This window comes from Schistocerca serialis, chromosome 1 (genome assembly GCF_023864345.2).
Source record: "Schistocerca serialis cubense isolate TAMUIC-IGC-003099 chromosome 1, iqSchSeri2.2, whole genome shotgun sequence".
Classification (NCBI taxonomy): domain Eukaryota; kingdom Metazoa; phylum Arthropoda; class Insecta; order Orthoptera; family Acrididae; genus Schistocerca; species Schistocerca serialis.
The window spans coordinates 1,216,766,502-1,216,780,010 of record NC_064638.1 but is presented as its reverse complement, the minus strand read 5'-3'; the positions used below and the strand labels follow the sequence as shown (position 1 = coordinate 1,216,780,010).

The 13,509-nt window shown below is 41.6% G+C and overlaps 1 protein-coding gene across 1 annotated transcript in view; it reads left to right on the top strand.

Moving 5' to 3' along the window:
- LOC126419051 (toll-like receptor 2) overlaps positions 1–9,992 on the top strand; it is a 132,078-nt gene extending 122,086 nt beyond the window's left edge. The window contains exon 12 of the mRNA XM_050086126.1: positions 7,622–9,992. Within this exon, the coding sequence (XP_049942083.1) occupies positions 7,622–7,909 (288 nt within the window). The 3' untranslated portion in view covers positions 7,910–9,992. The remainder of the gene's footprint in view (positions 1–7,621) is intronic.
- The last annotated feature ends 3,517 nt before the right edge of the window (positions 9,993–13,509 follow it).

Sequence of the window (13,509 nt, the reverse complement as noted above, 5' to 3'; positions counted from 1 at the left end):
CATCCACATTCCATAACATGATACTGACTGATGAGTGCACCGTGTTCAGAGACTTGGAGGGCAGTACTGCCAAGCAACATTACGCTTCCCCACATCATTGTACACGAACCACCAAGAAGACCGCGTTCGGCGATGTTTTTGGGTACATTACGTGTTTGAAAGTCTCGGCGAATTAAGGTTCGTCCAGAATCACTACTCACGCTCAATCTGCTCTTGTCCGTTGGTCCCGTTCCTGGCCCGTTGGCACCATAGGAAACAGTACCGCAGATGTACGGTTGTCACCGAAAGGCAACGTCCTGGCCGTCGTGCAGAGAGGCTGCCTACATGCTGTCGCCGTGCCTCCGTGGAGCGTAAGATTGCGTGCCTTACAGTCCTGTTAAATGTGGTTGCTTTTGTACCCCTTGCTTGACGTGGGTCCTTTGTTGCCTGTTGCACAGTGTAGTAGTAATCTGCTGCTGTAGGTGACAGTAGCCGACCACCTCCTCACCATCAGGTAGCAGTGACTGTAGTCTGGAACGAGTCTCATACACGTGAAACAATACTGTGGGCAATACCAACCTCATGGACTACATCGTCACACTTCGTCCTTCCAGTGTCCCGATAATTCTTCCCCGTGTAAAGTTATCTAAAACTGTCTCCGGGCCATATTGTAATGAAGAACCCCACCACAGAGCACCGTAGCTGCTCGCTGAATGACACATACTGTTTTTTCCATTTCCTTCAACTGAGTCATGTTGCTGGAACAGGCCCACTTGGCGTTGCAGAGACGTCCACCACACGCCATGTAACGTCCAATTTTCCGTGCACGACTGGATGACCTCCTGCAATATGTTCCCGCACTTCCATTCATTTCGACAGAGTCGTTAATATGCTGTATTACTTAAGCTTTGCTGATCAGGGGGTATCGGGAGGGAACGTAAATACACTATCGGATTTACATGACTTCCGCTCGTTAGATGTAGTCTGAAACCGATCACACACCACTGTAAAACAGCTTACAATTGAAAATATTAAAGTTAATAAGCTCTTTGCAGACTTGTTAATTGCAGTAAAAATCAAGAAATGTAACTAGACATTCTCACAACAAATGAGCTAAGGAATAACAGATGCCAGTGAAATACAGTTTTTCATTCAACAAAACCCTAAGTGGCACTAGTTATTCCATAATTTGTATCAGACATGAAAATTCACTAAACAGACACAAAGCATCTACCAAAAATATTCTTAAAGTGTATCATCTCGTCACCCTAGAGTCCAAGTAGATTCGTGAAATAGTCAAAGTCCCAAAGCTTCCACTACGGGACCCATACTGCCCAAAAATGAAACACAAAATGTTACTAAACGCGTCTTCTAACCGAAGCGCCTATCACTACTGAGTCTCCAACAGACATATTTCACTCATCGAAGTCTAAACCACAAGTCATTTGTCGCGATGGACTTGCGGAACAATTAAACTTCCAACACTAGAGATATGTGGTCATTTGCCACTAAAAATGGAATACCTCCAAGCCCTAAAAAATTAGAAACGGAGCACAACTTCAGATTAGAGAAAGATGAAAGAAGGGAAGCGGCCAAGCCCTTTCAGAGGATACTTTGGGGCATTTTCCTGAATCAGTGTAAGGAAATCACGGAGAAACCTAAATCTGGATGGACGGACGAGGTGTGAAACTTTGTCCTCCCGCATGTGAGTCCAGAGTTCGCAATCATGTCATCCAAGTCGTAACACCCAAATCCAGTGCACAATGGCTTGTCCCCACTACATCTTTCAGTTTGCGTCTTGTTGGTTGTCGTCGTCACCTCTTATCTACAAAGCCTCTCTTTCCCAGTCACATTCATTATTTTACATATTTTTGCTCCTCTCGTTGGCCAACATTCAATAAAAATAGTTATAAAATAAACTGTACTCATACTCTTATAAAAATGACATAAAAACACTACATACCTTGAACGAATAACACCTCATAAAATATTACGCTAACATAAATTATTTTCTTACTTGCCTAATACACAAATACTCTGCACAGCATTAATGTCGAGAATTGTTACTGAAATTAAAAAAGTGGTGTATTTTGTTTTGGACACTGTGGTGTCTGCTTTAAGTGTTGGTAAGTGTGAATCGGTGGGTTGTTCCATGCACAGACCCACCAGTGGCTGCTTGCTGTGCTGCCAGGGGATTCTCGTAGTAGCTTGCTGCCGTACCTGCTCCAACCCGTTAAGCATCTCAGTCATTCCTAACGACATAGCAGAGCCTGTCCGAACAGTGGCATCACTTTCATACTTCTGCGTTGCAAATAAGATATTCCCTTCTCACAAACACACGTCATGTCCTGCAATATTTCTAAAAGGCTGCCCCGAACATTTTCTGAATTGGGTGCGAGATCGCTACTTACGATTCTTGCTTTCAGTTGCCTCTCATTCAGCAAACCCCACCGAAATTCTGTAAAAAAAAATTGAAAAGCCCACGCGCGGGACTATTTGTGTGTCTTGGAATATCTGTCCAAACTATTAAGCACATTCATTGAACTGTAATTACCAGCCCACTAAAGGTTAAATCCAAGTTTGGCTCAGAAGAGGGTAAATTATGCTGCCACAAAAGTCTTTGGTCACTTACCTAATAGCATCAAAAGTCTGACAGATGGCCATATTGCATTTAAAAGGAATTTAAAAGAATTTCGTAATGGCAACTCCTTCTACTCATTAGATGAATTTTTGGATATGGTAAATGGGTAATTTCCCAGCCCCGACAAAAAAAAAAAAAAATTGTGTGTCATGTAATATTTTGTCTAATGTAATATCTTGTATAGACACCTTTTATTAACCTGACACGTTCCACATCATTACGAAGTGTCGTCTTCATGATCTATGTAACAAGTGCTAATCTAATCTCTAATCCCATATGCACTCGTTTCACACTTTCGTACCATGAGCCACAGTCAACTTTCTTCGAAATTTAATTAAAACTGATTAAAAATAATTTTTGGAATAATATAAAAGGATAGTAAATGAATAAAGTGTCTGCTCAGCTAATCCTAGAGAGCGTATATGTATGCTATCATTCTTCCGTACTGTGGCACTTAACTGATCCCATGGGACATCTAGGACACGTCTTACCTCTATCAGAACACAGCCAACAATGAGGTCCCACAAAGCGATTTTAGGGTTCTGGCGTTTGGCTCGTACTGAACAGCACGATTTTGAATTGAACCGATCAACGTTCGCCAGTAAGAGCACCTCTCGCCGTTGCCAATATTCACTTAATTATTTATAAAATACGGATCTGTAATTAATAGGAGTCATTTTATTTTTGAAAGATCTTACTACTGCAAGTTGCTGATTGTGTTATTAATTCGTAATTTAGCATGCGTTATTTCAAACCCTAGTCTCTTCCCACAATTTCAGTGTTCACCAAATTCTCCCTCTTCTTAATAATGGAGACGTTCGGAGGAGGTGGAAGAGTGATGCCAGTTCTGTAATGACTGCTTCGCTGTAACTGACACACCACCATCGTTGACATTTGTTTGCTGAGACATGAAGTTTTCTCCGACTGGACAGGTTACTTTGTCCCCTCAAAGAATAGCCAGAGATTTTACTTTCCTTGAACTCTTACATGTCGTTATCTTACAGTGGAATATATGGCTCACAGTTAAATTCAAAATAAGCCCCTATCAAACATTCTGAATGTGCAGCCCCAATGCCCACTACCAGTTTGCGTGTTATTTGGTTGAAAGGTCCCTGACTCTACAAAGACAAGGCATTTCCCCCAAGGGGAAACGCAGTGGCCATCTTCTACAAGGAAATCAGCGGTTAGTTAGAGTGCAGAAGTAATACTTGTAGTCTAGGCGTACCCCAGAGGCGATCATCACGTACAAAGAAATACGTTACTTGTATTTGTAGCTACGAATCACACAAATAGTGTCATTACCAGTTTTAATTTCTTAGCAAGTTATCATCGTTTCGACGTCTTAACAAGGAGTCATAATGAAGTTAGATTTAGCGTGGGTTCTGTCTTGATCAAACACAATGTTTTCTTCTTTTTTGTGATTGGAAAGAAGAAAACCGTTGTGTCTGCTGATGGCAGAGTCTATTCAAAAACAAATTGTATTTGTAAGCGAAAGCAGACACAAGAGTGAGCCTCTATCTTATGATGAATAAGCCGTCACCAGTTAATTTGAATACCGTATATATCTTATATCGTATATACAGTATATATCTTAGAAGAAAGATTGAGGAAAGGCAAACCTACGTTTCTAGCATTTGTAGACCTAGAGAAGGATTTTGACAATGTTGACTGGAATACTCTCTTTCAAATTCTGAAGGTGGCAGGGGTAAAATACAGGGAGCGAAAGGCTATTTACAATTTGTACATAAAGCATATGGCAGTTATAAGAGTCGAGGGACATGAAAAGGAAGCAGTGGTTGGGAAGGGAGTGAGACAGGGTTGTAGCCTCTCTCCGATGTTATTCAATCTGTATATTGAGCAAGCAGTAAAGGAAACAAAAGAAAAATTCGGAGTAGGTATTAAAATCCATGGAGAAGAAATAAAAACTTTGAGGTTCGCCGCTGACATTGTAATTCTGTCAGAGACAGCAAAGGACTTGGAAGAGCAGTTGAACGGAATGGATGGTGTCTTGAAGGGAGGATATAAGACGAACATCAACAAAAGCAAAACGAGGATAATGGAATGTAGTCGAATTAAGTCGGGTGATTCTGAGCGAATTAGATTAGGAAATGAGACACTTAATGTAGTAAAGGAGTTTTGCTATTTGGGGAGCAAAATAACTGATGATGGTCGATGTAGAGAGGAAATAAAATGTAGACTAGCATGGCAAGGAAAGAGTATATGAAGAAGAGAAATTTGTTAACGTTGGGTATAGATTTAAGTGTCAGGAAGTCGTTTCTGAAAGTATTTGTATGGAGTGCAGCCATGTATGGAAGTGAAACATGGACGATAAACAGTGTAGACAAGAAGAGAATAGAAGCTTTCGAAATGTGGTGCTACAGAAGAATGCTGAAGATTAGATGGGTAGATGACATAACTAATGGGGAGGTATTGAACGGAATTGGGGAGAAGAGGAGTTTGTGTCACAACTTGACGAGAAGAAGGGACCGGTTGGTAGGACATCTTCTGAGGCATCAAGGGATCAGAAATTTAGCATTGGAGGGCAGCGTGGAGGGTAAAAATCGTAGAGGGATACCAAGAGATGAATACACTAAGCAGATTCAGAAGGATGTAGGTTGCAGTAGGTACTGGGAGACGAAGAAACTTGCACAGTATAGGGTAACATGGAGAGCGGCATCAAACCAGTCTCCCGACTGAAGATCACAAAAACAACATATATTAACACATCAGTTCAATAGGATGGAAGATTCGTTGAGTGCCAGGCTTCTTCGGTTGATAAGAAACTATGCAACAAGTGACAGCCATTTGTCACGAAATGTCAAAACTATTTCGTCATTCACTGCGAAACTAAATTGAGCTGCTTCCCCTCCCACCGCACTGTTTGGCCAACCCTATGGTGTGGCGTGGTGGTCTTTCAACAGTATAGTAACTGTCGAATCGTGTCAACATTGACTCTCTCCCTCTTGCTTTTTTTTCCGAATACCTTATGAGTCACTTTGCATTGGGTAAAACACCTGCCCTGAGATGGACACCTTTAACAACTAGAGAGAGAACGATGATATTTGCAGGACATGTACATTAGTATCTTCTGCGGAAATTATTAGCATTTCAATCAATTCGGCCCGTGGGTTCACTGCTACTCGACTGGGACGAAATGTTTCAGCAGTGTAAAGTGTGTGCGCAGAATGGTTCACAGAATGTCGTAGAACACGGCGAGATGCGTCAGTCGCAACACCGAGACCACCTCCTAGAAGATCGACACCTCATCTGAATGGGATTGCGGGACAGATCTGTATCCATCCTGGCTCTAGTGGAACAGTGGAACACACCGTACACTATCAGGGGTGACAGTCCGACGCCGTTTATTACTGCATGGATTATGTGTACGTCGTCCACTTTTCCACCTACCTTTAAAATGTGCAAAAACGTGCTAGACGGCAATGGTGCATGGATCGACGTCACTGAGCACAGAAATGGCATTGGATAGTGCTTTCAGTTGAATTCAGGTTCTGTTATTTTGAAATAGATGGCTCATTTTGGTTCACTGCAGAGAAGACGAGTGGCATCACAGTGACTGCATTCGTACAAGGTATACAGTACCAACTCAAGGTTGATGGTGTAAGGTGGTATTGGTTACAATCACAAACCACACTTCGTACATGTCCAGGGCACTGTGACCATTGTGACCTACCTGAATGATATCCTGCAAAATTGTGAGTGTGAGTGGTCTTTGCGTACACGTACGAGCGCACTCGCTCTCATTACATGTTCCCGCTCCAAGAGCGACAATGGAACCGCCATTTTTTCTGGAAAAGTGGTAAGGGTATATCATTCGCTGCCTTCCCTCACTCCTCTGACTCTTTGCGTCAGAAATATTCAACCGATCAGCGTTGCTCATTTAAATGGGAGAATGACGTTTCATTTAAGTCGACCAATGCGGAAATCTGTAGCATCTCCATTAGGCATATACTGTCCCCCTGTGATAACTCCGTACCTACGCAGTCGGTCCGTGAAAAAAAAAAAGCGTCTTCTGGGCGCTCCCACACAATGTAGCTCAATTTGCTATTGAGTCGAACACGGGGGTCGTTATCCCTTCGCTCAGGCAAAAGCTGTCTTCTCTCTGGGCGGTCGCTTCGGCTGAAGTAGGTATGCTGTTGACCCAGCCCTCTGAAGGGACGGTCTTCCCAGCAGGCTGGCTTCCTCTTTAGAACAAAAATTTCTGTGGCCATCATGTTGTGTACGCCTGCCTCGACTTTTTTTCAACCTCAGTGCGCACTTGCGGTTTACTTATTAGATTTGCATATCGCTTGCATGAATTCATACAAATTTGACTCTACCTTATCGAGTTTGGGTTCGAATGAAGCGTCTTGATGTGCAGAGTACGATTGTGAGGACGGAATATGTAAGAAATCAAGGTCAGGAGACCACGCCACCTTACATCATTTAGTTATATCCTTTCTGCACAAGACTGCAGACGCCATTTTTCAGTAAGACAATGCATGACCACATGTTGCTGCATGAATACTTGCCTTCCTGGTGTCAGAGGATGTCAGTATTTTGCCCTGGCCCACCAGAACACCAGACTTACCACAAATTTAAAACGTATGGAGAAACCACTGGTACAGTGTAGTTATCCAATGCCAAGTACCACAGATGAACTTTGCAATCAGCTGAATGCAGCATGGATGACTATATTAGAGAACACAACTTGAGCTTCATACATGTCAATGCCATCACACATAGAACAAGTTGCCTGTTAGGCAGTAGGACACATACAGAACAGAGGGGGATGGGGGGGGGGGGGGCTGAAAAGTTAATAATTTCTGTAGATATATGTGATATGTGTCCTATGAATGTGAATGTCCTATCCCCAGTCATGGAAGTGTTTCTTTTTCTTATTTCTTTTCTTTCCTTTTTTTTCATTTCTTCTTTTTTTTAATACCATGAGTGTGTCATCACAAACATTATTGTACTTATGGATTAAAACTGTGTTGGTGACAGTGGTGCCGCTGGGAGCTGGAACTGGCGTCCGTCAAGGTGTCGCACCTGGTGCTGGTGGAGCTGACACGGCTGGAGAGGGCGAGCCTGCCGCGGCACCTGCGCTACCTCATGGACACCCGCACCTACCTGGAGTGGCCGCAGCAGCCCAAGCAGCAGGCCGCCATGTGGCGCCGTCTGCGCGCGGCCCTGGCCACCCCAGCAGTAACCGCCGCAGGTGCAGAAGAGGGCGAGGCGTGGCCTACTGATGATGGCGACCAGGAGAAGAGTCGCGATGCCATCAAGGCGTGATATACATCACGACCTATTCCCTGCAAGCCGCATTATGGGGCTAGGCGGACATTACCACTGTTGCCACCATCATTCTGCAACTTCTCTGTTGTGCATGGGAAGGTTCGTCTTTCGACGAATGAGTTCTAATTTCTGAGATTTTTTTCGTCGTGGTCATTTCGAGAGAGATATAACACGTTGCTCAACTGTTCCTCGAGTGTACGCTCTCGTAACTTCAACCATAATGCTCAGCATAATACAAAAGCCCCTCTTGCTTCGACAACCAGTGTAGTTTGCTGAGCATCTCTGTAACACTCTCACGTTTTCTAAACTATCCACTCTTTGTTGGCTATTTTCTTTCTCTTCCGTTAATCTTCCTTGGTAAAAACCACAGACCGATAGCTAGTAGGGGACAGTGTTCTATTAACCACTTCTTTCGTGGGTGAATTACAATTCCTTACGATTGTTCCACTGAATCTCACCGTGGCATCCACTTTCCTTATATTGTATTTTATGTGGCTATCCCCTTTAAGGTCGCTCAGGCCTGTTACTCATAAGTATTTCACGGATGTTACTGTTTCTGGTGATCTTCCACCAACAGCGTAATCGAACAGTGATGGATCTCTTTCCCCACTTATGCCCGTAGTTTGTGCGTGGGCCGTTCCACCTTTGCCACCAGACTCCTCGTACAAGGCGCCTACTAGATTCAGGAGCAGCTAAGATGCAGCACCTTACATCACTGTCATTCTGAAACCTAACTTTTCTCTGAGGACTGTAGCTCAAGTACGCAAGCATCAGCAAGCATAATACTAAGCGAAATAGATCAGTGACAGAATACTGAAACATAAAGAAGTCGATTTAATTTTTCATAAGACCTCACTGGAAATACAATGAAAGTAAAACTCGTGTGGCATAAATGGCCAGGAAACACCGATGGGTAGTTCAGCTTCCTAATTCAATATGTTTTCTTTTTACTTTGCGTCCACAGACACCTTTCCCTTGCAAAGTGTGACAGATATGTACGTTGTAAGTGGATCTCTTGAGTGTAGGTGACAGTAATCGGTGTATGTATAGTGCAGTTTCATGTTCCTGTTGGAGATGATGAGAGACGGAAGAGTGTGAAATCTGATGCCAGTAGGTAGCCTGTCAAAGAACACATAGGGAAACCCAGCGTTAACGTTCCCATCTAACAGACAGATCAGCAGCAAACAGTTTCGCAGGTTGTTGCTTCATGAGACACTGCAGAGAGGCTTGGAACTGAATCCAGAACACCGGCGGGAAGACTGGCGGTCAGGGACTGTATGCCATCGCCCCTGCTGTTCCTTCTGTCGTGAGGGCAAAGGGAAAATGATAAACAGCTTGCGGTGCACCCGTACAGTCACCCAGCAAACTCCCAACCAAATACAATAGAGCTTAAAGGACTTAAATTATATGACTGGAACCAGCGTACCCACCTCTGCTTGGCTATATGGTAAAAATACTAATCTGACACTTACTGAGAAACTCTCGAACTGAGAACGTCATTTATGTAGTACACCAAACAAGTATTAACATTGTAAATTGCGTTTAATATAACCTGTTGCATAAACTGTAATTGACTATGTAAAACACGTTTGTTTCGCAATGTAGATGACTATTGCTCAGTTACACAATTCTCAATGAATGTCATGACCTCACAAAATTTAGCACTTAAACCATATAACCTGTGATACTGTAATATTGTGTATTTAACTATCTATTTCGTTTAATATTGCCCACTGCGTGAAGTTTGATTTACAAAGCTAAAAACAAGTTTGTTGGAGAACATTGTGTGAAAGTGGCTCGTATTTTTGTTTATAATGTTTCGTCTTCTAAAAATGTGTGTTTCTAGCAGTCACTAGTCAGTTGTTTCCCGAAGATGGCCCAATAAACAAACAACTAGTTAGAAACAAACAATAATCAGAAGAACGAAAACAGTTTACTTGTTATTCAAAGTCAAATATGGAACTGTTCTACCAAGAAATGTCAGAAAAACCCACAAAGACGATAAATCGCATTCCTCCTCAGTTGAAACTTCAAATGATTCTATCATGGAGATAACAATAAAACTTTTAGTATTTTGTAATTGAATGTTGATTTTGTTTTGAACCAAACATGTGTCACTTATTTGTATTAGACATCATCACTGCTCTATAAAACAAAAGATAATTCTTTAACTGAACATATTTTATTATGAGGTGTTTGTTGTTGATGACAGCACATTTAGGTTACCATACATTTGCAATTATAAAGTTGAGAGTACAGTTACAAGGTTGTGGTTTACTTCCCCACATAGGAGAGACCTTCCAGACAAATGTTCAAACGATATCATGATGCAGCAAGTGCTGATTTTATCTCATGTATGGCTACTGTGCACTAAGAACCAAAAAGACGAAACAGTTTAATCTAAGGTACAGCTACTTTGTCTTTACTTTCACCGTAAATTTCGAGCTCTGTTATTTGTCGAACAGTAGAGGTACCGATTCAAGCTTCTAGAAATGTATAAAAACAGAACGTTGTTTGACTACTGGGAGCTTACTGTTACATGGTAGAATCGTTACGTTAGTGCGCTTGCCGATTGCATGAGATCAGTATGTTGCAGATCCGATTTAGATTTTGTGATGTTAGTTTCCTTGGATGCTAAAATGTAGCTTATCGAAACGCATACTCAAGAGGCATAGTACTATGCTAAATGGTCCATTTGCAAAACATCGAATAAATGTTAAAGAAACCGAATTTGAATGTATATCAGACCACAGCAACTGACCACATGCTGAGAAATAATGACACACATTGCCAAGCAAAAAAAAGTGAGACACCCAGAGAGGGAAGGGGAATGGGAAAGAAACTTCGCATATTGAAAGAGTTTTGGAGTTATTACTATGATTGCAAAATCGAGTCGAATTTACAAAGAATTTGCAAGTATGAGACCATTTACCTGCATCAAGTTGCATCCCTCTGGTGTGGATTCATGCACGGATTCTATTAGGAAGGGAGTCAAGAAGTCGTTGAATCAATCATTTGGGATATTTGTAATCTCTTTCCAACTAGATGAAGAGAGGATACATCTCATGACACCAAAAGACTCAGTTTTCCCTACACTTATAGATTATATTAGAATAGGTTTAATGTACTTTTCGTTCCCGTGAATGCATTGTGAGGAGACTCCTTAGGATGTTCAAAATTACAGGAAACCAGAATACACAATAAACATCCATGAAATAAAAATATACATATATACCACGATACTATCCACAGATCCTAAGAAAATAGTCCTCATGAATGTAAAAGTCAGAGAATCTTGAAAATGTTTCGTTTTGTATGTAATAACAAATTCGTGGCAAAACTCATAAATGTTAAATAGACCGAAGTGCATATGATAATTGTTACGCTATTGTAGCCATGCATCTTAGAATAGAAAATCACTGTTGCAACACCTGTTTACTAAACTCCATCTCTACAGAACTCAGATTGTACTTAATACTGCAGTTATTTGATATTTTTAGTAGTACATACTCATCAGTGTACCCCTCACCCCCCCTTCCCCCTAAATCATGGATCTTGCTATTGGTAGGGAGGGTTTTTTGCCAAAGCGATACATAGGTGCAACCACAATGGAGGGGTATCAGTTGAGAGGCCAAACACATTTGTGGTTCTTGAAGAGTAGCAGCAGCCTTTTCAGTAGTTGCAGGGGCAGCAATCTGGATGACTGACTGATGTGGCCTTGTAACATCAACCAAAACGGCCTTGTTGTGCTCGATCTACGAACAGATGAAAGCAAGTGGAAACTGCAACCATAACTTTCCCCGATGGTATGCAATTCCATTCTCAGGTTAAATTATGATGGCATCTTCTTCGGAAAAATATTCCGGAGGTGAAAAGGTCCCCCAGTTTGATCTCCAGGTGGAGACTACTCAGGAGGATATCGTTATCAAGAGAAACAAAACTGGCTTTCTACAGATTGGATCATGGAATGTCAGATCCCCTAATCAGGCAGATATGTTAAACAATTTAAAAAGGGAAATGGATAGGTTACAGTTAGGTATAGTAGGAGTTAGTGAAGTCAGATGGCATGACTAATATGATTTCTAGTCAGGAGAATGGGGGGAGGGTATAAAAACAAAATCATTTAGCGGTAATGCAGTAATGCATGAATAGGTTTAAAAATGAAAAAGAAAATAGGAACACGAATAAGCTAGTATGACCAGCATGGTGAACACATTGTAGCTAAGAACAGACGCCAAGTCAACATCCACCACAATAGTATAAGTTTATATGCCAACTGTCTCTTCAGATGATGAAGAATTTGAAGAATGCAAAAACTGGTAGAAGCTAGCCTTGGGGAGGATATTCCATAGAAATATTGGAACACGTGATGCAATACTGACCCTACGACTGAACTTAGAGGAAAGATTAAGGAAAGGCCAACCTACGTTTCTAGCATTTGTAGACTTAGAGAAAACTTTTGACAATGTTTACTGGAATACTCTCTTTCAAATTCTGAAGATGGCAGGGATAAAATACAGGGAGCGAAAGGCCATTTACAATTTCTACAGAAACCAGACTGCAGTAATAAGAGTCGAGGGACGTGAAAGGGAAGCAGTGGTTGGGAAGGGAGTGAAACAGGGTTGTAGCCTCCCCCAATATTATACAATCCGTATATTGAGCAAACAGTAAAGGAAACAAAAGAAAAATTCGGAGTAGGTATAAAATCATTGGAGAAGAAACAAAAACTTTGAGGTTCGCCGATGACTTTGTCATTCTTTCAGAGACAGCAAAGGACATGGAATAGCAGTTGAACGGAATCGACAGTGTCTTGAAACGAGGATATGACATGAACATCAACAAAAGCAAAACGAGGATAATGGAATGTGGTCGAATTAAGTCGGGTGAAGCCGAGGGAATTAGGTTAGGAAATGAGGCACTTAAAGTAGTAAAGGAGTTTTGCTATTTGGGAAGCAAAATAACTGATGATGGTCGAAGTAGAGAGGATATAAAATGTAGACTGGCAATGCAAGGAAAGAATTTCTGAAAAAGAGACATTTGTTAACATCGAGTATAGATTTAAGTGTTAGGAAGTCGTTCCTGAAAGTATTTGTGTGGAGTGTAGCCATGTATGTAAGTGAAATATGGATAATAAATAATTTTGACAGGAAGAGAATAGAAGCTTTCGAAATGTGGTGCTACAGAAGAATGCTGAATATTAGATGGGTAGATCACATAACTAATGAGGAGGTATTGAACAGAATTGGGGAGAAGAGGAGTTTGTGGCACAACTTGACTAGAAGATGGGATCGGTTGATAAGACATGTTCTGAGGCATCAAGGGATCACAAATTTAGTATTGGAGGCAGCGTGGAGTGTAAAAATCGTAGAGGGAGACCAAGAGATGAATACACTAAGCAGATTCAGATGGATTTAGGTTGCAGTAGGTACTAGGAGATGAAGACGCTTGCACAGGATAGAGTATCATGGAGAGCTGCATCAAACCAGTCTCAGGACTGAAGACCACATCTACGTTGTGAGATAAAAGATATTATTCAGATAGTTAAGGGAGGGAAAATGTAATAGTCATGGGGGACTGGAGTTCGATATTACGCAAAG